At 46.0% G+C, this 26,125-nt stretch overlaps 3 protein-coding genes across 4 annotated transcripts in view; 2 read left to right on the forward strand and 1 right to left on the reverse strand.

Annotated features, from left to right (window-relative positions):
- LOC144483861 (uncharacterized) overlaps positions 1–26,125 on the reverse strand; it is an 87,998-nt gene that overhangs the window by 53,758 nt on the left and 8,115 nt on the right. The window contains exons 2-3 of one of the 2 annotated variants that reach the window (XM_078202432.1): positions 11,424–11,436; positions 2,630–2,749 (exon numbers count right to left, since the gene is read on the reverse strand). The exons of the other annotated variant lie outside the window; for it this stretch is intronic. Of the exons in view, the coding sequence (XP_078058558.1) occupies positions 2,630–2,749; positions 11,424–11,436 (133 nt within the window). The remainder of the gene's footprint in view (positions 1–2,629; positions 2,750–11,423; positions 11,437–26,125) is intronic. 2 annotated transcript variants of the gene reach the window in all.
- Positions 1–26,125, forward strand: part of LOC144483888 (uncharacterized) — a 435,358-nt gene that overhangs the window by 46,898 nt on the left and 362,335 nt on the right. The window lies entirely within an intron of this gene.
- LOC144483862 (uncharacterized) overlaps positions 5,800–26,125 on the forward strand; it is a 33,256-nt gene continuing 12,930 nt past the window's right edge. Inside the window, exons 1-3 of the mRNA XM_078202433.1 lie at positions 5,800–5,841; positions 6,322–6,487; positions 14,234–15,100. Coding sequence (XP_078058559.1) covers positions 6,452–6,487; positions 14,234–15,100 — 903 coding nt within the window. The 5' untranslated portion in view covers positions 5,800–5,841; positions 6,322–6,451. The remainder of the gene's footprint in view (positions 5,842–6,321; positions 6,488–14,233; positions 15,101–26,125) is intronic.

The following is a 26,125-nucleotide window of genomic DNA, read 5'->3' on the forward strand; positions in this document are numbered from 1 at the left end:
TCTCCAGGCTCCAAGATTTCATGAGGATCCTTCTTTTAGCTTTCGGCTAAACAACTCTCCAACTTTCCTTTGTGATTTCAAAATTGACTCAAAACATGGACTTCTCAATCCAAGCATGGGCTTTACTGCCTTCTTGCTGAGAGATTGATACAATAGGAACACCCATGGTTCCTAATGACCTCCTCGGCTCCCGGTCCCACAGCTGGTTCACAGCTCCCGCTCCCACAGCTGGTTCACAGCTCCCGCTCCCACAGCTGGTTCACAGCTCCCGCTCCCACAGCTGGTTCACAGCTCCCGGTCCCACAGCTCCCAAGCTAACTGCAGACTGCCTGCTTTCTGTGAAAAACATCAAGAAATCCAACCCACACCATCCTGAATCACTTATCCTCATGGTACCAGACCAGGAGGGATGTCCAAAAGATGTTTAAATTAATTAACTTTTAGTTTCAGAACCAAACCTTTTTTCTTGAAGTCTGCGTGAAGAATTCCCCTCTCGAACAAAGACAGGAAAAACAGTTGTCAGACCCAATGTCTCCAGCTAAAAGAGCCCAGCTGCCGTGTTACACTTGTTCTTACCCTTCGAGCTTTGACTTCTCAAACCAATATGGGCCACACCTTGTGACTGCAAATTCCCTCAGGGTGTTTTTATCAGATTCTGAAACCAGGTTTTCCAGTTGTTACATTTTTAAAAAAATCCAAAATTAATATTTCTGAAACACATGAATTATTAAACTAGATCTTCACAACATATTCCCAGGAAGAAATGAAAATGTATCACTCTATAATATCCCAATTAGAATATTACAATGTAAAGCATACTGTATATCTTAACAACAGTCATGATCTAATCGAATTGTGGAGCCGGCTCAAAGGGCCAAATGGCCAACTCCTGTTCCTAAATCCACTGTTTTCCTCTGTTGATCTATCTTATAACCTGCAATAGACATAATAATCCCTCCATTGTCCACTTCACATTCACAAGTCCAGCTTGGTAACAGCACACTGCTGGGTTCCATGTCCAGGAATCTCACTCCACTGAAGATGGAAAATATTATTGCTTGTAGTGTTTTCTGAAAGTTTTCTTCTTTCAATAATTATAGTAATTTTTACTAATTATAGTTTCTTCTGCAAGAGGACAGTCCTCATTGCTGTTCAGTTGTGGATTTCCAATTCTGAAAACAGTCTGTTCAGAGTTCACATTTTGAACTTCACTTTCTTCCATATTTGTAGCTCCTCCATTGTTTAAATCCAGAGAGAATATTCCAGTCAATTCCACATTGAAATGTCTTCTTCTTGCTCTGTTGTAGCTGCAGCTTCATTTTTAACTCCACTTCCCAGACTCAAACATTCTGGATTCTCTTTTGGAGAGAGCAAGTTCAAAATGGCTTCTTTCTGTTCCTTCATTGGACAAAATCTTCTTTAGCCACTTTAAGAATGTTGTTAAAATGCTTTTTATGTTAAGCAAAAAGGTCTGATATTCTTGTTTGGAGCATTTTGGATCTTGGACTTCAGAAATCGGGGAATTGAGAACAGAAGCAGGGAATTTATTCTGATAGTTTCTAAAGCTCTGGTGAGGCCACAACAGAATACTGAGCCCAGTTCTGGTCACCACACTTTAGGAAGGATGTGAGGGTCCTTGAGAGAATCGAGAGGAGATTTACCCCACAATGGTTCCAGAGATGAGGAAGATGACGCGAATGTGGAACTTGCTACCAGTGAGTGGTTGAGGTGAACAGCATGAATACATTGAAGGGGAAGCTAAATACATAAATGAGGGAGAAAGGAATAGAAGGATATGCTGATGGGGGGAGATGAAGAGGGGGGTGGGTGGAGGCTCATGTGGAGCATAAATATTGACACAGACCAATTGAGCCGACTGGCCTGGCCCTGTGCTGTAGACTCACTGGAACAGAGACAAATGTATTTATTTTAGATTTACCTCGTGTTTGTGGATCATCACAGTAAAATGTGCACTCCCAAATTCAAACAGCATCGACCCACTGGCAGCAAAGCCATGAGGTTGGTCAGTCCAGCAGAAAGAAACCCTCCGACCCTCTCACTTCAGCAACTGTCAGAATGAACATGGTTCAGTCCTGGATGTGATCAACAGCAGCAAGAACAGCAGAATCCAACTCCTGTAATCACTTGTGAATTCGCTGGTGTCTTAGCAGGTGAGACGACCGTTTAAATCTATTCCCACAGTCAGAGCAGCTGAACGGCCTCTCCCCAGTGTGAACTCGCTGGTGTGTGAGCAGATTGGAGATCTGAGTAAATCCCTTCCCGCACACAGAGCAGGTGAATGGCCTCTCCCCAGTGTGAACTCGCTGGTGTGCCAACAGGGTGGATGAATGACTGAAACCCTTCCCGCACACAGGGTGACTCCCCAGTGTGAACTCGCTGGTGTATTAGCAGTTGGGATGATGTTCTAAATCTCTTCACGCAGTAAGAGCAGCTGAACGGTCTGTCCTCAGTGTGAATGCGCTGGTGGCCCATCAGAGTCTGAGAGCTTTTGAAGCTACGCCCACAGTCAGAGCATTTAAACGGTCTCTCATTCGTGTGGGTGACACGGTGTGTCTGCAGGGTGGATGAATGACTGAATCCCTTCCCACACACAAAGCAGGTGAACGGCCTCTCCCCAGAGTGAACTCGCTGGTGCCTCCACAGGGTGGAACGATCACTGAATCCTTTCCCACAGTCTGAGCAGGCGAAAGGTCTCTCCCCGGTGTGAACTCGCTGGTGCGTCAGCAGGCTGGATAACTGAGTGAATCCTTTCTCACACACAGAGCAGGTGAACGGCCTCTCCCCAGAGTGAACTCGCTGGTGTCTCAGCAGGGTGGTTGATATACTGAATCCCTTCCTACACACGGAGCAGGTGAACGGCCTCTCCCCAGTATGAATTCGCCAGTGTGTCCAGTGCAGATGGGCACTGGAATCCCTTCCCACAGTCCCCACACTTCCATGGTGTCTCCATGGTGCCAGTGTCCTTTCGATAATCAGTCGATTCCACATCCAAGTACAGAACACATGTACAGTTTCTCCTCGCTGTGAATGGGGTGATGTTTTTCAGGCTGTGTTACTGGTTGAAACTCTTTCCACAGTCAGTTCACTGGAACACTCTCACTCAGGTGTGTGGGGTCTCCATTCTTGTCCAGTCACACTGATGTTTGAAATCTTTTCCCACAGACAGAACAAACATTTCTTCTCATACATTCAAATGGCAATTATATTCAGGTCCTGATAAATCCAGTGACTTTGTAACATCTTGTTGTGACGTTTGGTGTGAGATTTCAGTCTGTAAATTCTCTCCTTCTAATATCCTGTTTATAGAAGTTATCAGTGTAAGTATAGAACTGAAATTCAAAACAGACCATTCTAGTTTCCATGGAATATTCTTTGTTTTCTCATTCCCTAAAGTTGTAAATCTCCATCCCACACACTCTCCCCCCACCATTGTCATACTGCTGTACCTCATACACACCCTCCCAATTCTCCTGAAGGTGCTGATTCAGGCTGATTGACAGACCCATGCTCCTGTCCAGTACAAAGAGACCTGAAAATCTTCATGCAGGCGGCTACCCAATGTCCACATTACTAAACATATCATTGATCAGCAATAGAAAGGAGATGTGAGGACCAATTTTATTCACGAGTGGTCACGACCTGACCTCACTGCTTCTGTGCATGGTGGAATCAGAAATGATCAATGATTTGAAAAATAAATCAGATAGGTGTGAAGGAATTAAAAAGGGAACAGAGTTATGGAGGGGAAATGGGACTGAGTGGATTGATGTACAGAGAGTCAGCATGGACTTCTTCCAACTATCACTGGAATATATACAAAATTTCAGGCAATGTAGTGGAAGACACGCCCTGTCTACATCAACGGTGACAAAGTGGAAATGGTTGAGAGCTCAAGTTTCTCGGTGTTCAGATCACAACAACCTGTCCTGGTCCCTCGAAACTGCTGCTTTAGTTAAGAAAGCCCACCAACGCCTCGACTTTCTCAGGAGGCTAAGGAAATTCGACATGCCAACATGTCAGCTACGACTCTCACCAATTTTTACAGGGACACCACAAAAAGCATCCCATCCAGCTGTATCACAGCTTGGTATTGCTGCTGCTCTGACCAAGAGCGCAAGAAGCTACAAGGGGTGCGAATGTGGCCCAGTCCATCACGCAAATCAGCCTCTTATCCATTGACACTGTCTACATTTCCTATTGCCTCAGAAAAGCAGCCAGCATAATCAAGGACCCCACGTATCCTGGACATTCTCTTTTCTCTCTTCTTCCGTCGGGAAAAAGATACAAAAGTCTGAGGTCACACACCAACTGACTCAAGAACAGGTTCTTCCCTGCTGCCACCAGACTTTTACAAACAAAGAACAAAGAAAATTACAGCACAGGAACAGGCCCTTCGACCTTTCAAGCCTGCACCGACCATGCTGCCCAACTGAACTAAAACCCCCTACCCTTCCGGGAACCATATCCCTCCATTCCCATCCTATTCATGTATTTGTCAAGATGCCCCTTAAAAGTCACTGTCATATCTGCTTCCACTATCTCCCCCGGCAGCAAGTTCCAGGCACCCACCACCCTCTGTGTAAAAAACCTGCCTCATACATCTCCATTAAACCTTGCCCCTCACACATTAAACTTGTGTCCCCTAGTAAGTGACTCTTCCATCCTGGGAAAAACTTTCTGATATCCACTCTGTCCATGCGGCATGGTAGCATAGTGGTTAGCACCACTGCTTCACAGCTCCAGGGACCCGGGTTCGATTCCCGGCTTTGGTTACTGTCTGTGTGGAGTTTGCACATTCTCCTCGTGTCTGCGTGGGTTTCCTCCCACAGTCCAAAGATGTGCAGGTTAGGTTGATTGGCCGTGCTAAAATTGCCCCTTAGTGTCCCAAGATGCGTAGGTTAGAGGGATTAATGGGTAAATATGTGGGGGTAGGGCCTGGGTGGGATTGTGGTTGATGCAGACTCGATGGGCCAAATGGCCTCTTTCTGCACTGTTGGGTTTCTATGATTCTGCGCCCCTCATAATCTTGTAGACTTCTGTCAGGTCGCCCCTCAACCTCCATCGTTCCAGTGAGAACAAACCAAGTTTCTCCAACCTCTCCTCATAACTAGTGCCCTCCATACCAGGCAACATCCTGGTAAATCTTTTCTGTACCCTCTCCAAAGCCTCCTCCTTTTGAATGGACCTACCTCATATTAAGCTGATCTTTCTCTTCACCCTTTCTGTAACTGTCACACTATATTCTGCACTCTCTCCTTTCCTACTCCCCTATGTACTCTATGAACAGTATGATTTGTCTGTATACCGCGCAAGAAACAATACTTTTCACTGTATCCCAATACATGTGACAATAATAAATCAAATCAAACTCATTGCTGCATTTCCTTCCTGAAGCCACATTTGTCCAGTGGGGCCTGGCCCCGGGAGAAAGCGCTGCAGCTGCCGTTGTGTTGGGTGTTGAGGCGGTGCCGCTAGTTCCTTATTGGGGGTGTTGAAGCCTCCACTGGGTGTGTGGAGCCTCCCCTCCCACCCACTGCCCCTAACGCTGCCTCCGCTTATCCGCCTCCTTCCCGCCTGAAGATCAGACAAACAAGCGCCTGTCCCTGGACATGAGCCGCACTGCGCATGCCCAACGTCACAATGCCCGGGGACTGATTGACGGCGGCTCCGGGCCAATAGGGAAAGGGGGCGGGGCTGGAGGACTGAGCGGGAGAGGCTGGTCCTCCAACCAGAGTGAATAGGGGAGGGGTCTGAAGCATGCGCAGTGTGGGTAATGGCGGCGGACGGACGGTTTTAACTTGGAGCCGAGATCAGTTCAAGGTAGAGAACGGCGCGCAGGGAGCGATGAATGTGGCGGGTGGGTGGAGAGGCTTCGGAAACATGTTGTTCAAACCCAAACCCCGGAAAATATCTTCCCGGGCGCCCTGTTGGTACCAAATTGGAGGCAACTTGTCGTGTTGGGCCTGGGCTGACGGCCGCCAATCTGTCGTTGGCAATGTCCATCAGTGCGCATGTGCGGCCGGCATCTTTGTCAGGGGCGAAGTGTCGCAGCGGGCAGGCGCGGAAGCCATATTTGTAGGGGGCAGCAGGGCGCAGGAGCGGCGACCTTTGTGACCTGAACCCCCTGCAGTACATGTGGTGTAGGTACATCCACACTGCTGGTAGGGAGGGAATTCCAGCATTTTGTCCCAGCGACTGCGAAGGAATTGCGATGTATTTCCAAGTCAGGATGGTGAGTGACTTGGAGGGGAGTTTGCAGCTGGTGGTGTTCCCATGCCTCTGTTGCCTTTGTCCTTTTAGATGGAAGTGGTTGTGTGTTTGGAAGGTGCTGTCTAAGGACCTTTGGTGAATTCTTGCAGTGCGTCTTGTAGATAGTACACACGGCTGCCACTGAGCTTCGGTGAGAGGAACTTGTTCCCCATTGTTCAGAATGGAGACAACTTGTCCATCAAACTGCATAAACCCTGTAAGGATGAAGAATAAGTATGGCAAGTTTTGGGACCCTTGGATAACAAGTGATATTGTGAGCTGAGTCAAAGAGAAAAAGGAAGCATTTGTCAAGGCTAGGAGGCTGGGAACACACAAAGCAAGTGTGGAATATAAAGAAATTAGAAAGAAACTTAAGCAAGGAGTGAGGAGGGATAAAAGGGGTCATGAAAAATCATTGGCCAGCAGGATTAAGGAAAATTCCAAGGCTTTTTATACATATATAAAGAGCAAGAGGGTAGCCAGGGAGAGGGTTGGCCCACTCAAGGACAAGGGAGGGAATCTATGCATGGAGCCAGAGGAAATGGGCGAGGTATTAAATTAGTACTTTGCGTCAGTATTCACCAAAGAGAAGGACTTGGTGGGTGATGAATCCGGGAAAGGGTGTGTAGATAGTTTGAGTCATGTTGAGATCAAGAAGGAGGTGGTATTGGGACTCTTGAGAAACATTAAGGTCGACAAGTCCCCAGGGCCTGATGGGATATACCCCAAAATACTGAGAGAAGCAAGGGAGGAAATTGCTGGGACCTTGAGAGAAATCTTTGTATCCTCACTGGCTACAGGGGAGGTCCCAGCAGATTGGAGAATAGCCAATGTTGTTCCTTTGTTTAAGAAGGGTAGCAAGAATAATCCAGGTAATTACAGGCCGGTGAGCCTTACATCAGTGGTAGGGAAATTATTGGAGAGGATTCTTCAAGATAGGATTTACTCCCACTTGGAAATAAGTGGACTTATTAGCAAGAGGCAACCTGGTTTTGTGAAGGGGAGGTCAGGTCTCTCTAACTTGATCGGGTTTTTCGAGGAAGTGACGAAGATGATTAATGAGGGTAGGGCAGTGGATGTTGTCTACATGGAGTTCAGAAAGGCCTTTGACAAGGTCCCTCATGGCAGACTGGTGCAGAAAGTGAAGTCACATGGGATCAGAGTGAGCTGGCAAGGTGGATACAGAACTGGCTTGGTCATAGATGACAGAGGGTAGCAGTGGAAGGGTGCATTTCTGAATGGAGGGCTGTGACAAGTAGCGTTCATCGATATATATATATATATATATATATATATATCAAAGGTCCCAGCACTGATGCCCGATGAACGCTACTTGTCACTTATATATATGTGATTTAGAAGAAAATGTAACTGGTTTGATTAGTAAGTTTGCGGATGACACAAAGTTTGGTGGATTTGTGGATTGCGATCAGAGGATACAGCAGAATATAGATCGGTCGGAGACTTGGGCGGACAGATGGCAGATGGAGTTTAATCCGGACAAATGTGAGGTAATGCATTTTGGAAAGTTTAATAAAGATAGGAAATGTACAGTAAATGGCAGAACCCTTAAGAGTATCGATAGGCAGAGGGATCTGGGTGTACAGGTACACAGGTCACTGAAAGTGGCAACGCATGTGGAGAAGGTAGTCAAGAAGACATGCGGCATGCGTATGTCTTCATCGACCGGGGCATTGAGTTTTAAAAATTGGCAAGTCATGTTGCAGCTTTATAGAACCTTAGTTAGGCAGCACTTGGAATCTAGTGTTCAATTCTGGTCGCCACACTACCCGAAGGGTGTGGAGGTTTTGGAGAGGGTACAGAAAAGATTTACCAGGATGTTGCCTGGTGTGGAGGGCATTAGCTACGAGGAGAGGTTGGAGAAACTTGGTTTTGTTCTCAATGGAACGACAGAGGTTGAGGAGTGACCTGATAGAAGTCGACAAGATTGAGGGGCATGGACAGAGTGGATAGTCAGAAGCTTTTTCTCAGGGTGGAAGAGTCAAATACTGGGGGGCACAGGTTGAAGGTGTGAGGGGCAAGGTTTAAAGGAGATGTACGATGCAAGGTTTTTACAGAGGGTGGTGGGTGCCTGGAACTTGCTGCCGGGGGAGGTAATGGAAGCAGATACGATAGTGAGTTTTAAGGGGCATCTGGATAAATACATGAATACATAGAACATAGAACATAGAACATTACAGCGCAGAACAGGCCCTTCGGCCCACGATGTTGCACCGACCAGTTAAAAAAAAAAACTGTGACCCTCCAACCTAAACCAATTTCTTTTCGTCCATGAACCTATCTACGGATCTCTTAAACGCCCCCAAACTAGGCGCATTTACTACTGATGCTGGCAGGGCATTCCAATCCCTCACCACCCTCTGGGTAAAGAACCTACCCCTGACATCGGTTCTATAACTACCCCCCCTCAATTTAAAGCCATGCCCCCTCGTGCTGGATTTCTCCATCAGAGGAAAAAGGCTATCACTATCCACCCTATCTAAACCTCTAATCATCTTATATGTTTCAATAAGATCCCCTCTTAGCCGCCGCCTTTCCAGCGAAAACAATCCCAAATCCCTCAGCCTCTCCTCATAGGATCTCCCCTCCATACCAGGCAACATCCTGGTAAACCTCCTCTGCACCCTCTCCAAAGCCTCCACATCCTTCCTGTAATGTGGGGACCAGAACTGCACACAGTACTCCAAGTGCGGCCGCACCAGAGTTGTGTACAGTTGCAACATAACGCTACGACTCCTAAATTCAATCCCCCTACCAATAAACGCCAAGACACCATATGCCTTCTTAACAACCTTATCTACTTGATTCCCAACTTTCAGGGATCTATGCACACATACACCTAGATCCCTCTGCTCCTCCACACTATTCAAAGTCCTCCCGTTAGCCCTATACTCAACACATCTGTTATTCCTACCAAAGTGAATTACCTCACACTTCTCCGCATTAAACTCCATCCGCCACCTCTCGGCCCAACTTTGCAACCTGTCTAAGTCTTCCTGCAAACTACGACACCCTTCCTCACTGTCTACCACACCACCGACTTTGGTGTCATCAGCAAATTTGCTAATCCACCCAACTATACCCTCATCCAGATCATTAATAAATATTACAAACAGCAGTGGCCCCAAAACAGATCCCTGAGGTACACCACTTGTAACCGCACTCCATGATGAATATTTACTATCAACCACCACCCTCTGTTTCCTATCCGCTAGCCAATTCCTGATCCAATTTCCTAGATCACCCCCAATCCCATACATCTGCATTTTCTGCAGAAGCCTACCATGGTGAACCTTATCAAACGCCTTACTAAAATCCATATATACCACGTCCACTGCCTTGCCCCCATCCACCTCCTTGGTCACTTTCTCAAAAAACTCAATAAGGTTAGTAAGGCACGACCTACCTGCCACAAAACCATGCTGACTATCACCTATCAATTCATTACTCTCCAAATAACTATAAATCCTATCCCTTATAATTTTTTCCAACATCTTGCCGACAACAGAAGTGAGACTCACCGGTCTATAATTCCCGGGGAAGTCTCTGTTCCCCTTCTTAAACAATGGGACAACATTCGCTAACCTCCAATCTTCTGGTACTATACCAGAGGCCAACGACGACCTGAAGATCAGAGCCAGAGGCTCTGCAATCACTTCTCTTGCCTCCCAGAGAATCCTTGGATAAATCCCATCCGGACCAGGGGATTTATCTATTTTCAGACCCTCCAGAATATCCTGCACATCCTCCTTATCAACTGTAATACTGTCTATTCTACTCCCTTGCAACCCAGTGTCCTCCTCAGCTATATTCATGTCCCCTTGCGTGAACACCGAAGAGAAATATTGGTTCAATGCTTCACCAATCTCCTCCGGTTCCACACATAACTTCCCTCTGCCATCTATAACTGGCCCTAAACTTGCCCTAACCAACCTTCTGTTCTTGACATACCTATAGAACGCCTTAGGATTCTCTCTAACCCTATCCGCCAAAGTCTTCTCATGTCCCCTTTTAGCCCTTCTAAGCTCGCTCTTCAACTCCCTCTTAGCCAATCTAAAGCTTTCTAGTGCACTACCCGAGTGCTCACGTCTCATCCGAACATAAGCCTCCTTTTTCTTTTTAACCAACAAAGAAACTTTTTTGGTGCACCACGGTTCCCTAGCCCTACCAATTCCTCCTTGCCTGACAGGGACATACCTATCACAGACTCGCAGTAGCTGCTCCTTGAAAAAACTCCACATGTCGGACGTTCCCAGTCCCTGTAATCTCCTAGTCCAACCTATGTTTCCTAATTCTCTCCTAATAGCCTCATAATTACCCTTCCCCCAGCTAAAACCACTGGCCCGAGGTTCATGCCTATCCCTTTCCATCACTAAGGTGAACGTAACCGAATTGTGGTCACTATCACCAAAATGCACACCAACTTCCAAGTTTAGCACCTGGTCTGGCTCATTTCCCAGCACCAGATCCAATATAGCCTCACCTCTAGTTGGCCTGTCTACATACTGAGTCAAAAAACCTTCCTGCACGCTTTGAACAAAAACTGACCCCTCTAACGAGCTAGAGCTATAACAATTCCAGTCAATATTAGTCAAGTTAAAATCCCCCATAACAATTGCCCTATTACTTTCACTCCTAAGCAGGATTGACTCCGCAATCCTTTCCTCAACCTCTCTAGAACTTTTAGGAGGTCTATAAAAGACTCCCAACAGGGTGACCTCTCCTCTCCTATTTCTAATCTCCGCCCATACTACCTCAACAGATAAGTCCTCATCAAACCTCCTCTCTGACACTGTGATACAATCTCTGACCAATAATGCTACCCCTCCCCCTCTTCTACCTCCTTCCCTACTTCGACAAAAACATTTGAACCCCGGGACCTGCAGCATCCATTCCTGCCCCTGCTCTATCCATGTCTCTGAAATAGCCACAACATCGAAGTCCCAGGTACTGATCCACGCTGCAAGTTCACCCACTTTATTGCGAATACTCCTGGCATTGAAGTATACACATTTCAAACCCTGCTCCACCCCACCTCTGCAATGCCGTGCATTGCAGTCCCCATCCATGCATCCCTCACTTTCAGCCCCACTACTCAGGATCCCTCCCCCCCCCCCCGAATCAGTTTAAACCTCCCTGCATGGCCTTAGCAAATTTACCCCCCAGGATATTGGTCCCCTTCTGATTAAGGTGTAGACCATCCTTCTCATAGAGGTCACACCTTCCCCAGTACGAGCCCCAATTGCTTAAGTACCTGAACCCCTCCCTCCTGCACCATCCCCTCAGCCATGAATTCAAACCTTCCCTCTCCCTATTCCTCTCTAAACTATCCCGTGGTACAGGCAAGAGTCCAGAGATAACCACTCTGTCAGTCTTGGCCTTTAGTTTCCACCCCAACTCCATAAATCCCTACCTAATATCCCCTTCCCCTATCCTCCCTATGTCGTGTGTCCCCACATGTACAATAACTTGTGGTTTATCCCCCTCCCCCCTAAGAGTCCTGAATACCCTGTCAGACACATCCCGGACCCCAGCCCCTGGTAGGCAACACACCAACCCTGAGTCCCTACCTTTAGTTCCGACCCTCCTATCTGTCCCCTTAATTGTGGAGTCCCCAATCACAAGGCCCAGTCTTTTACAGCCCCTAACCACCTGAGCTTTCTCACTCGGCTCACCCCCAGAGATCTGCTCTCTATGCTCAGTTGATTCCTCCTCAACTGTAGCCTCCAGCACCGAAAACCTATTATGGAGGGGAACCGCCCCAGGGGATTGTCTTCCCGATTGCTTCTTACCCCTCCTCCTGGCATTGACCCAAGCCTCATTTCTAGGAGTTACTATTTCTCTATAACTCCTATCAACTTCCACCTCCGCCTCCCGAATTATGCGGAGTTCCTCTACCTCCCCCTCCAGCTCCTTTACACGCTCCTCCAGAAGCTGCAATCTAATGCACTTCTTACAACTAAAATCTCCTGAAACACTACTGGATTTCCTCACCACATACATCCCACAGGAGATGCAGCATACTGCCTGAACTGCCATCCCTGAAGCCATTACCAGCAAGAAAATAGGATGGGAATAGAGGGATATGATCCCCGGAAGGATAAGGGATTTTAGTTCAGTTGGGCAGCATGGTCGGTGCAGGCTTGGAGGGCCAAAGGGCCTGTTCCTGTGCAGTATTTTTCTTTGTTCTTTGCTCTCTGAGTCCCACTGTCTTATTGATCAGACAGAGCGGTGGCAGCGCAGGAAAGAAAAGGAAACAAATCCTGCTCTCCGAATCCCACTCCCTCATGGAACGTCCTGGCATCATAGAATTCCTACAGAGCAGAAGGAGGCCATTTGGCCATCGAGGCTGCATCAACTACAATCCCATCAAGGACCTATCCCCATAACCCTATACATTTACCCTGGCTAGTCCCCCTGACAGTAAGGGACAATTTAGCATGGCCAATCCACCTAATCCGGACATCTTTTTGGCTAAGTATTTATAGATCTGTGGGTTTGTTCAGTCACATGAAGAACCATGGTGAAACTCACGACCCTAAGTAGACGCGAGCATCACGGTGGCACAGTGGTTAGCACTTCTGCCTCACAGTGCCAGGGATCCAGTTTCCGTTCCTGGCTTGGGTGACTTAAGTTAATTTATTTATTAGTGTCACAAGTAAGCTTACTTTAACACTGCAAATTAATTACTGTGAAATTCTGTGGAGTTCATACGTTCTCCTCGCATCTGTGTGGGTTTCCTCCGGGTGCTCCAGTTTCCCCCCCACAGTCCGAAGATGTGCAGGTTAGGTGGATTGACCATGATAAATTTCCCCTTAGTTTCCCAAGATGTGGAGATAAGGGGACTTGGCTAAGATAAATCTGTGAGGCTACGGGGATAGCTCATAGAATCATAGAGGTTTACAGCATGGAAACAGGCCCTTCGGCCCAATTTGTCCATGCCGCCCTTTTTTTTAAAACCCCTAAGCCAGTCCCAATTGCCTGCATTTGGCCCATATCCCTCTATACCCATCTTACCCATGGAACTGTCTAAACGCTTTTTAAAAGACAAAATTGTACCCGCCTCTACTACTACCTCTGACAGCTAGTTCCAGACACTCACCACCCTCTGCGTGAAAAAATTGCCCCTCTGGACCCTTTTGTATCTCTCCCCTCTCACCTTTAACCTATGCCCTCTCGTTTTAGATTCCCCTACCTTTGGGAAAAGATATTATCGATCTAGCTGATCTATGCCCCTCATTATTTTATAGACCTCTATAAGACCACCCTTCTGCTTCCTACGCTCCAGAGAAAAAAGTCCCAGTCTATCCAGCCTCTCCTTCTAACTCAAACCACCAAGTCCCGTTAGCATCCGAGTAAATCATTCTTCCTAGTTTAATAATATCCGTTCTATAACAGGGTGACCAGAACTGTACACAGTATTCCAAGTGTGGGCCTTACCAATGTCTTGAGTGGGCAAGAGGGCCTGGGTAAAGTACTCTGTCAGAGAGTCAGTGTCGACTCAATGGGTCGAATGGCCTCCTCCTGCACTGTAGGGATTCGATGATGATAAATATCATCCTCAAATTGAGGGACTGTTGACAATGACGACAATCAAGGTGCAACAGGGAGTTAGTGTGGATATCCTGGTCTTAGGAGAATCTGTTAAAATCCTGGTTTATTTGTACAAATATAAAATCCCTCTCCTCTGTTCTGCTCCCAAATCCTCTCTCACTTTCCTCCCCTCAAAGAGGACAGAGTCTTGTGAAGACCCAGACCGTGTGGCAGCTTCCCTTCCCTGAAGAACATCAGTGAGTCAGTTGTGTTTTATATGACAATCCAGCAGTTTTTATGGTCACTCTTTCCCAGTGCCGGCCCCACAAATTACTGCATTCATTCAGCTCCATTTCACAACCTGTTTTTGTGGGTTCTCTCTCACTCACTCTTTTCTGTTTTAAATCAGTTTTATAGGGTCTTCAAAGGGGAAGGTTTGTATTCGGGAGACGGGAAACCAAACATCACATCAGGATCTGACAAAGTTGCCCAAGTTATTGTAATTGAATATCATCGAGTATTGAACATGGAAGGAAAAAGCACCGTTCAGAGTGGGGAGAAACCGTACACCTGTTCTGTGTGTGGACGAGGCTTCAGTCGATCCTCAGGCTTGTCGCAACATAAATGTCTTCACACTTGGAAGGAGTCATTTTGTTCCCCATCTGAGCTGGAAATCCATCAACGCACTAACGCTGAGAAACCTTTCACTTGCTCCGAGTGTGGGAAGGGATTCAGTGATTTATCCAGCCTGCTGAGACACCGGCGAGTTCACACTGGGGAGAGGCCATTCAGCTGTACTGTGTGTGGGAAAGGATTCAATGATTTATCCAACCAGTTGAAGCACCAGCGAGTTCACGCTTTGGAGAAACCATTCACCTGCCCCAAGTGTGGGAAAGGATTCACTGATTCATCCAACATGTTGAGACATCAGCGAGTTCACGCAGACAAGAGACCATTTAAATGTCAGGAATGTGGGAAGGGCTTTAAAGGTTCTGAGGATCTGATGTGCCATCAGCGAGTTCACTCTGACGAGAGACCTTTCCAATGTCTGGACTGTGGGAAGTGTTATAAAAGACGCTGGGATCTGATTTGCCATCAGCGAGTTCACTCTGACGAGATACCGTTCAGGTGCTCCAGCTGTGGGACTGGGTTCAGGCAGTCATCTGAACTCACTGTACACCAGCGCACTCACACCAAGAAAAGACCATTCACCTGCTCCGAATGTGGAAAGGGATTCACTCGGTCATCCTGCCTGCTGAGACACCAGCAACTTCATGTGTGACTACAGTGACTGGATTTTGCTGTTAATCACATCCAGGACTGAACCGTGTTCATTGGGGTCTGTTTCTGCTCCTATTTCTAAACTCCAGCCCAGTTACAGGGGCTAATATTTTTGCTTTGAAAAAATAGTTTGTGTAAAGTACACTGTGCTGAATCTTTTTAATAGCTGTTACAAGTTAGTTCCTGTTAAAATTCTCACCCCCTCCCCTGTCTCCTCCATCCTCACCTCCAACAACAAGTGTGAGGAGCTCAAAGAGCTTTTTGTCACTAAGATTGAGGCAATCTGATCAGCTGCCTCTGCTGCTTCCCTCTCACACTCGGCCAAACTGTCCTCCACTCAGTCTGGAACTCGCATCTTTTTCCAGTTTCCCTCCCATCTCTCCCTTCTGTCCTGTCGGACTCAGCTTGTCCATGACATTCCCCCCGATCTCCCACTATGTTCCATTGACCTTATTCCTACGAAGCTGTTGACCATTCACCTCCTCCATATTAATCAATACTGTTTACAGTTCTCATTCTCTTCTAGTCCTCGCCTTCTCACCTTTAAATCCATTGTCACCACACACTCTGAAAAAACAATCTTTGACCTCTCCAACCTCCTTTTCCTCTCCAAAGCCCCTGAACTAGGTGTCCCCCGAGGATCTATCCTTGGCCCCTCCTATTTCCCATCTCCAAGCTGCCACTGGGTGACATCATCCAAAAGCACTGTGTTGGTTTTCACCTGTACACTGACACCACCCAGCTCGACCTCACCCCCATCCCCCTCCATTCCTCCACTGTTACTAAATTAACAAACTGCTTATCCCACATACACTACTGGATGAGCAGAAATTCCTTCCAGTTAAAAATTGGGAAGATCAGTCACCACTACAATTCCCTAACCACTGAGTCCATCCCTCTCCCTGGGAACTGTCTGAGGCTGAACCACATTCTTCACAATCTCCGTGCCAGATTTGATGTCAAGATGAGTTTCTGACCACATTTCCACCCCATCACTGATCCCAGATATTTCAATCTCCATAATGTCGCCTGTCTCCACCCCACCTGCTGCTGAAACCCTCATCCATACCCGTGTTACCCTTAAACTGGATGATTCCAATCCATTCCTGACCAGCCTCTCTCACTCACCCCACCCCCACATTAAACATGTCTTTTTTATTCATTTGTGGACCGTGGGCATCGCTGGCTGCCCAGCAATAATTCTCCATCCCTAATTGGGCCTGGAGAGCAGTTGAGGGTCAGCCAACATTGCTGTGGGTCTGGAGTCACATGTAGGCCAGACCAGGTAAGGTCAGCAGATTTCCTTCCCGAAAGGACGTTAGTGAACCAGATGGGTTTTTCCAACAATCGACAATAGTTTCATGGTCATCAGTAGATTCTTAATTCCAGATATTTTTTATTGAATTAAAATTCCACCACCTGCCGTGGCAGGATTCGAACCGGGGTCCCCAGAACATTGACAATAGTCTAGCGACAATACCACCAGCCCATCGCCTCCCCACATTTGTGATTATCCAAAACTCTGCTGCCCGTGTGCTGTTCACCATCACATCCTGTGCTCACTGGACTACATCGGGTCCACATCAGGTAATGCATTGATTTTAACATTTGCATCCTTGTTTTCAAATCCCTCCACGGCCTGTCCTTCCCAATCTCTAATCTCCAATAACACACCCTCTGAGATATCTGTGCTCTTCTCATTCTGGCCTCTTGAACATCTCTGATTTTAATTACTCCGTCATTAATGTCTGTGTCCTGGTGTGAAGTTCTGAAATTCCCTCCCTAAACCTCTCCGCCCCTCCATTCCCTCCCTCCTGATTAAAGATTCTCATTAAAATCTCCCACTCCTATCAAGCTTTGACCATCTGTTCACATATCACCCAGTGTGACTCGGTATTTTGTAACAAAATTCCTCTGAAGCACCTTGGGATGTTTTATCACATTAAACGTATTCTATAAATACAAGTTGTTGTTGATCCCAGCAGTCAGTTTGTGTGTGCGCAGTAAGATTTCACAAACAGCAATCAGTCCAACTGATTAATCCATGGTGATGTTAGTTAAAACACGAATGTTGGTCCCACTGCACGGTGGCACAGTGGTTAGCACTGCTGCCTCACAGCGCCAGGGTCCCGAGTTCAATTCCGGCCTCAGATCATTGTCTGTGTGGAGTTTGCACATTCTCCCCATGTCTGTGTGGGTTTCCTCCGGGTGCTCCGGTTTCCTCCCACAGTCCATAGATGTGCGGGTTAGGTTGATTGGCCATGCTAAAATTGCCCTTAGTGTCAGGGGATTAGCAGAGTGGGGTTACGGGGATAGGGTCTGGGTGGGATTGTGGTCGGTGCAGACTCAATAGGCTGAATGGCCTCTTCCTGCACTGCAGAGATTCTACAATTCTATACAGCAGGGGAACTCCCCTGTGGACAGTGTGTGGAGTTGTTGAGCTCTCTTGAGCTGAGACTGGAGCTGATTGAACTGTTGGGCCTATTGTGGACCTTGAAGAACCGCTGTTTGGAATCTTTCCTCTCAATTCACTGACTCCCAGCTGAAATTGTTCCTGATCAGTCAAATAATTAACTCTGAAATCAATCCCTATTTAATCTTTGAAGCAAAATCTATAACCTTAAATCAGCTGTGAAAGAGAAATAAATTTCTTGTGTTCATTTAGAACCTTTCAGAACATCCCAAAGTGATTCATATTCAATGGTGAATTTTGGAAGGACGAATGTGGAGAGGCAGAATAAACTAAATGGGACAACTTTAAACAGAATGCAGGAACACTGTGACCTGGGAGCGGATGTACACAACTGCTTGACTGCGACAGGACAAGTTGATCAAGCTGTTTAAATATAAAACTAATGGAGTCCTCGGTTTATTAATAGAGACATGGATTACAAAAGCAAGGCAGTCATTGTGAATCTTTATAAATCAAGGATTAATCCTCAGCTGAAATAGTGTTAAATTCTGAGTTCTAAATTTCACTTTGGGAAAGATGTCAAGGCTTAGAGAGGGTGCAGGGAAAATTTCCCAGAATAGTATCGGGGATGTGGGATTTCAGTTCTGTGGAGAGACTGAAGTTCTCTTTCGAGCTGAGAAAGTTAAGGAATGATTTAATAGAGATGTGGACACTTCTGAGGAGTTTTCATCTCCACAGGGAGAAACTGTATCCATTGGCAGGATGGTTGGTAACTGCAGAACACAACTTTAAAATAATCAGCAAAAAATCCAGGATGGAGATATAGAAATGCAGAATGCACTCAGCTGCCATGGCAACAAACTTTTTTTTTAATTTCAAAAATATACTTTATTCATTAAAAAAACTCTCAAATAAAACATTGCAAAACGACAGATCCAAAAGTTACAAACAGTGCAAAAAAGAATCATTTTTACAGTACAATACAGTGCTTATTGACAAAACATTACATTCATTACATTTCATTACTTAAAACTATGTACATACATCAGAGTTTACTGTGTGCCGTTATTTTTCAGATTGGCACACAGTTACGCAGGCCGAGGGTATTCTGCAGTTACCGGGCCCTCAGTCTGCCTCGGTTGAGACGCTTTACACGGTGGCCTTTCCCCATTGTGCCTTGGCGGCGGCTGCCCCAAGCTTGAGCGCGTCCCTGAGCACGTAGTCCTGGACCTTGGAATGTGCCAGTCTGCAACACTCGGTCGAGGACAATTCTTTCAGCTGGAAGATCAGCAAGTTTCGGGCGGACCAAAGCGTGTCCTTCACCGAGTTGATGACCCTCCAGCAGCAGTTGATATTGGTCTCGGTGTGCGTCCCCGGAAACGGCCCGTAGAGCACAGAGTCCTGCGTCACCGAGCTGCTCGGGACGAACCGCGACAAATACCACTGCATCTCGTTCCAGACCTTCTTTGCAAAGGCACATTCCACAAGGAGGTGTGCGACCGTCTCATCACCCCCGCAGCCGCTTCCAGGGCAGCGTGCTGCCATGGCAACAAACACTCCATTTGTTGGTTCAGGGGGGGTTGAGTGGAACTTTCCATTTTGAAGTATCATCATTCATTGTTTTGTACATTAGGCCACATCTACAAGCCTCTTTCTCACACTTCCAATGAAGAGGAACAAATGTGAATGGATGAATCACTTTGAGAAGCTCTCTGCTGTCTGTGATTTTTCCCTCTCAAGTGGCCATATATAAACCAAATTTCTGAGAGTTTTTTGTCACTCACTCAATTGTCCTTCAGTCAGGGGCAGATATTCAAGGTAATCCCTCCTATTTCCATTGTCCATTAAGTCATTTTGTGGCTCATCACTTGCTCGGACATCCTGTTTAATCTTTACTCAGACAGTTGGTTTACATGTGGGTTTTGAGAACCCCTCAACCCTATCAAGTTTGTCTTGTTTCCGATTCTGTGTCAGTGACATGTCCTTGGCAGATATAACAGGCCTACACTGTCCTGTGTTTGTCACCCCAGGAAGCTTTCCTGATAAGAAAGAGAGAGATATTCTTTTAATATTCAATACATTGCCAAATATATTATCACATAGTGATTCCATACAGATCTCCGCACCCTGAGAAGGGAATAAAAGCAAAATACTGCAGATGCTGGAATCTGAAACAAAAACAGAAAATGCTGGAAAATTCCAACACTTCTGACAGCATCTGCGGAGAGAGAATAGAGCCAATGTTTCGAGTCTGACTGACTCCCTGCCTCAAAACGTCGGCTATATTCTCTCTCCACAGATGCTGTCAGACTTATTGAGATTTTCCCATTTTCTATTTTTGAAAAGGAATATCTTACTGAATTCTCACGAATTTCTTACTAACCTCACTATTTCTAAACTATGAGCTTGTTTTCCTCATTTTTTGATGACATCCCATGGATAACATAGTAAACCTACTTGAATGATCAGAATCGGCAACACAAACCCTTCAGCTGCCATTAAGAATAACTGTAAAACCTTTTCCAGTAAATGTGATAACGATCAACTTTGATTCATCCTCCCCACCGTGCAGGTCATCTCACACAACTTTAAATTATTGACATGTTGTCAATACATCTGGTTCAAACAAAACTTCATGCACGGACTTTAAATATTCTCCAGCTCCCTGTTCATCTGCATCCACCTTGTGGATATTTTCTAACTGATACTGGACCCTCTTCAACTTAATTTCTCCTTTCTGAACTGGTTTAGAAATCCTATTATATAGGATTTACTCGTAATCCCCATCACCACCTTCTCCAATCCCCAGGATATCTCTCAGCCCTGGCCTGCCTGTTTTCTCTGTCAGATTATCTATCAGTCATTCCCTGTAGAGAGGCAGTGCCATTGTATAGTCCTGGCTTCACTTAGGAACTTCCCCATTTATGTTTAACGAAGACTGATCCCAGTCTGAACTTGTGAGATTTAGCTCTGTAAATCACAGATTACCCAAAAAGGGTGTTGAGCTCAGAAGTGATTTGAAGTATTTCATTGAGAAGCAACAGTTTGAATATGATGCAGAAGCCAAATAAACAGGAAAAACCCACAAACTGGCAGGTGAAAATGGTTTACCAATCCCAGAGGACAAACAGACAGATGACACAGAGAGAGTGCTGGTCTCTGTAGCTGGTGGCTGCAGTCTCCTCTGAATGGTTTACTGGTGTGAGCCAGAGTGTGGGTATTGGGCTGAAGTCAGTATGGATCACTTCAAAATCTCTTTGCTCTCAAGAGCCTGTTTTAAACTTCACACAGGCAGCTGGTTTATGTACGGGTCATGAGATCCGATCGTATCAGGGTTAGAAATCTCTTGTTTCAGGGTCTAGAGACATTGTCCTTGGCAGAGATAACAGGCCTGTCCTGTGTTTCAAAAACAGAAAATGCTGGAAAATTTCAGCTGGTCTGACAGCATCTGTGGGGAGAAAAATAGAGCCGATGTTTTGAGTCTGGATGACCCTTCGTCAGAGCTGCGATGGAAGCTTTCTTCATAAAACAGAGAGTGAGCTACTTCTATAATCCAGAATATTCTGAAAATTTTATAAAGTTATTAGATAACAATTTCTTACAGTCCGTTACTTGGATTGAACTTGTCTCCACTCCCGGGCTGAGGGGAATTCTGTACCAGACGGGAGGGGTAACATTTGGGATCTCTCGATTCTCCACCAATTTCCATTCCCCTTCTTTCTGGTGGATAATGGAGGTGTCACTGTGTGTAATGTGCAGATCAGTAAGAATTGTCAACAAGGATTAATCAGCATTTTAATTGGAGATGTTAATCAGTGGAACCTCTCAGACACTGAAATCATACAATCATACAAACCCTACAGTGCAGAAGGAGGCCATTCGGCCCATCGAGTCTGCCCCGACCACAATCCCACCCCACATATTTACCCGCTACTCCCTCTAACCTACGCATCCCAGGACTCTAAGGGGCAATTTTTAACCTGGCCAATCAACCTAACCCACACATCTTTGGACCTGAATTGTAAAGTTTGTACCGAAGATCAATTTGGGATTGAAGTAAGAAGTTCAGAATCTTGTTGTAAATTAATTTCTGATGCGAGTTGCTGAATTATGGGGAAAGGTCGCAGACAGAGGTTCTTAAAGGGACACTGCAGCCCTGGGAGCGCAATCCGCTCTAGATCCAGAATATTAAACTCCAGCCCAGTTACTGAGTATAAACAAACTCCAGCTGTCAGAATGAAAGGGCCTGGTTGTCATTAACAGCAGCAATAACAACAGAATCCAATCCCTGCCCTCACTGGTGTTTCAGCAGCTGAGATGAATCAATGAATCCCTTCCCACACTCGGAGCAGCTGAACGGCCTCTCCCCAGTGTGAACACGCTGATGTAATGCCAGGTTGGATGGCTGAGTGAAATCCTTCCCACACATGGAGCAGTTGAAGGGTCTCTCCCCAGTGTGGGTGTGTCAATCTATTTCCAGTTTGGATGGGCAAGTGAATGCTTTCCCACAGTCTCCACATATCCATGGTTTCTCCGTGGTGTCGGTGTCATCATGTCTCTCCAGGTTGATGATCAGTTGAAGCCTCGTCCACACACACAACACGTGTACAGTTTCTCCTCACTGTGAATGGTGATGTTTTTTCAGGCTGTGTAACTGTTTAAAGCTCTTTCCACAGTCAGTTCACTGGAACACTCTCACTCGGATGTGTGTGTGTCTCGGTGATTTTCCAATCCCATTGATTTATGAAATCTTTTCCCACAGACAGAACAGATAAACATTTTTCCTTCCACATTCAAAGACCAATGATATTCAGCTCCTGATGAATCGAGTGACTCTCAGATTTTGACATGATGTTTGTTCTGACTTTCCTGTCTGGAACTCCTCTCCCTCTCACCCCCTGTAAAAGGAGTTTACAGAAGTTATCAATGTAAATAGAGGATAGAAATTCAGAGCAGACAATTCTAGTTTCTGTGGAAGCTTTCAAGGGAACATAGGAATTAGGAGCAGAAGGAGACAAACTCAGCTCTTTGAGCCTGCTCCACCATTCAATCAGATCATGGCTGATCTCTCCCTGGTCTCAAATCCACCTCCCCACCTGTTTATACTCCAGATTCTTTACAATAAATACCAACATCCCATTTGCCTTTTTTATGACATGCTGCACCTGCAGACCGACTTTCTGTGATTCATGAACATAGACACCCAGATCTCTCTGCCTGGACACATAGTGAAGCTGCTTTCCATTTAGATAATTTGCCTTTCCATTTTTTTCTGTCAGTGGATAACCTCACACCTGTCCACACTAAACTTCATCTGCCAAACTTTCACCCATTCTCCTAATCTATCTATATCCATCTGTAGAAGCTTTATATCCTCTTCACTGACTGTTTTCCCACCTATTTTAGTATCATCTGAAAATTTTGCTATGTTACACTCTGTCCCTGCTTGCAGATCATTTATATAGATTGTAAAGAGTTGAGGTCTGAGGACTGACCCCTGCAGCACCCCATTAGTTACATTTTGCCAGCCAGAGAAGGACCCATTTATCCTGACCCTCTGCTTTCTGTCAGTCAGCCAATCCTCAATCCAATCCAGTTCTCTACCCTCAATCCCCTGCGATCACACTTTCTGGATCAGTCTTTTATGCGGCACCTTGTCAAATGCTTTCTGGAAGTCTATATATACCACATCCACAGGTTCCCCACTATCCACCTTGCTGGTTCTATCCTCAAAGAATTCAAGCAAGTTTGTCAAACATGACTTACCCTGCATAAAACCATGCTGACAATAATGGATTGAGCTTTGACGTTCCAAATGCTCATTCATCTCCTCCGTAACGATTGATTCCAGCAACTTCCTCACTACAGAGGTCAAGTGAACTGGCCTTTGCTTTCCTACTTTTTTCCCCCCTTCCTTTTTGAATAAGGACATCACATTAGCGTGTTTCCAATCCACCGAGACCTTACCAGAATCCAAGGAATTTTGAAATATCACAACTAATGCATCCACTATTTCTGCTGCCGCCTCCTTTAATACCCTAGGGTGCAGGCCATCAGGTCCCAGAGACACATCTGCCTTTAATCCTTTTAGTTTATTCAACACTGTCTCCCTCGTGATGGTTATTGTACCAAGTTCCTCTACATTAACGATAGTTTTTGGAAAATCTTCATGATTCTCTACCATGAAGACAGAGGCAAAATATTGGTTTAGTGTCTCTGCCACCTCTGCGTTCCCCATCATCAGTATTGTCCTCTAAAGGACCAACATTTATTTTAGCTATTCTCTTCCTCTTTATATACTTATAGTTCCCCCATATATACTTCCCCAGATCTGTAACTGTGTCCCACACACTCCTCTCCCTCTCTGCTCATTGCTCCAGATTCAGTCTGATTCTCTCTCCTCCTGTCCTTAAACTGGTGACTCAGGCTGTGGGTCCATTCCTTCACTCTCATCCCAACAAATTATGCAGCTCACAACAACAAATCAACTTTAATGACTTTATTACTGATTTTAAATATCCAGAAATAATCACCTTTTCTCAGTTGGGCCTTTGCTCCAGGTTATGATTCCACAACAATGAAAAGAGAGGCTTCGCTGGGTGGCTGGAGAACCGAGTGGGAGCAGCTGGAGGACCAAGCGGGAGCGGCTGGTCCTCCAACCAACCAGAGTGAATGAGGGGTGGGGCTGGAGGACCTAGAGGGAGCCGAGTGCCCCCTCCAGTCCTGCTCCAGAATCTGTGGAATCTTGTGCCTTTATTCACATGTTAGACTCATAGAATCCATAGAGGAGGCCATTCAGCCCATTGAGTCTGCACCGACCACAATCCCACCCAGGCTCTATACCCATAACCCCATGCATTTACCCTAGCTAGTCCTCCTGACACTAAGGGGCAATTTAGCATGTCCAATCCACCTAACCCACACACCTTTGGGCTGTGGGAGAAAACCGGAGCACCCGGGGGAAACCCACACAGACACAGGGAGAATGCGCAAACTCCACACAGACAGTCACCCACGCCGGGAATCGAACTTGGGGCCCCTGGTGCTGAGGCAGCAGTGCTGACCACTGTGCCACCGTGCCACTTGTCAAGTGTCTTGGATCGCAACCATTATTTCAATCAAAGTGTTTATTGTCCCTAACTGGATCTCCCCTCACATCCCGGGGTCTGGTCAAGGATCGTAACAATAAATAAGGGGGTGAAAATTTATCGGGGTAGGTGGGTATATGGAGTTGAGGTTACAATCAGATCAGACATTATCTTATTGAATGGTAGGCCAGACTCAAGGGGCCAAGTGGCCGACTCCTCCTAATTCCTATATCTGCATGTATGTTCACTAATGTCCTTTAGGGAAGGAAATCTGCCGTCCTTACCTGGTCTGGCCTACATGTGACACCAAAGCCACAGCAATGTGGTTGTTTCTTAAATGCCCACCAAGGGCAACTAGGGATGGGCAATAAATGCTGGCCAGCCAACGACGACCATATCCCACAAATGAATAAAAAAATGTTGCAATGATAGCCATGCAGTTGATATCAATGTATTTATATTGTTTTTTTTTCTTATTTAAGGAGGGGGGGGGGTGTTTAAAATTTCAGATTTATTCTGTAGACAGCCAGTGTGTCTGGAAAACATTTAGCTTCAGGGTGTAAAAGCAAGTTGGAACAAAAGGTCCAGTGGTTAGTTCAGAGCTTCCTTCTCCCCAGGTCTGTTCTAACAACCTGTGTCCATCTGAGCTACATTTATACAAACTCACTCACTCAGTAAGTGATCAGATCTCAGTGAACTACAACAACAACTTATATTAATATAGAGCTTTTCACTGAATAAAATGTCCTAAGCAGTTCCACAAGAACATAAGGATATATTGGGTCAGATGATCCAAAGAGATTGGTCATAAGGAAAGTTTTTAAGCAGGAAAGTGAAGTGGAAAGGTGGAGAGGTTTAGGGAGGAAATTCCAGAGCTTAGGGTCCAGGCAGCTGAAGGCACGGCCACCAATGGTGGAGTGATTTATATCAGGGGTGAAGGACATCCGGGAAAGGACATCTGGGAACGGTGCTCCATGTGTGTGGCCCCATAGCCCAGGCTCAAGGCTCCAATCTGAACTTTGGGACAGAGTTTGACCGTCCCTGGTCTCAGAGAAAAACAATTCCCCCGATAAACATCTTGTAAGATCCGTGTTTATTGATAGCATAAAAAGTTAGGACCAGTCCAGTCCTCCTGTGTACAGGATGGGGATTGATTTTAACAGATTTAAACTCCTCGATCTCAGTGTTACAACTCGAATATCTTTTGGTTAAAAATGAAAATAAATAAATGTTGGAAAAGTGAACAGAACAAAAATGGGGAAACAGACACAACCCCCTTCATGTTATGTCCAAAGATGTGCGGGTTAGGTTGATTGGCCAGGTTAAAAATTTCCCCTTAGAATCCTGAGATGTCTAGGTTAGAGGGCTTAGTGGGTAAAATATGTGAGGGTAGGGCCTGGGTGGGATTGTGGTCGGTGCAGACTCGATGGGCCGAATGGCCTCCTTCTGCACTGTAGGGTTTCTATGATTTCTATGTTCACTGAACATTCCTTCACCCACTCATCCACCCAGTGGCTCC

This window comes from Mustelus asterias, unplaced genomic scaffold, assembly GCF_964213995.1.
Source record: "Mustelus asterias unplaced genomic scaffold, sMusAst1.hap1.1 HAP1_SCAFFOLD_84, whole genome shotgun sequence".
NCBI classification, from domain to species: Eukaryota; Metazoa; Chordata; class Chondrichthyes; order Carcharhiniformes; family Triakidae; genus Mustelus; species Mustelus asterias.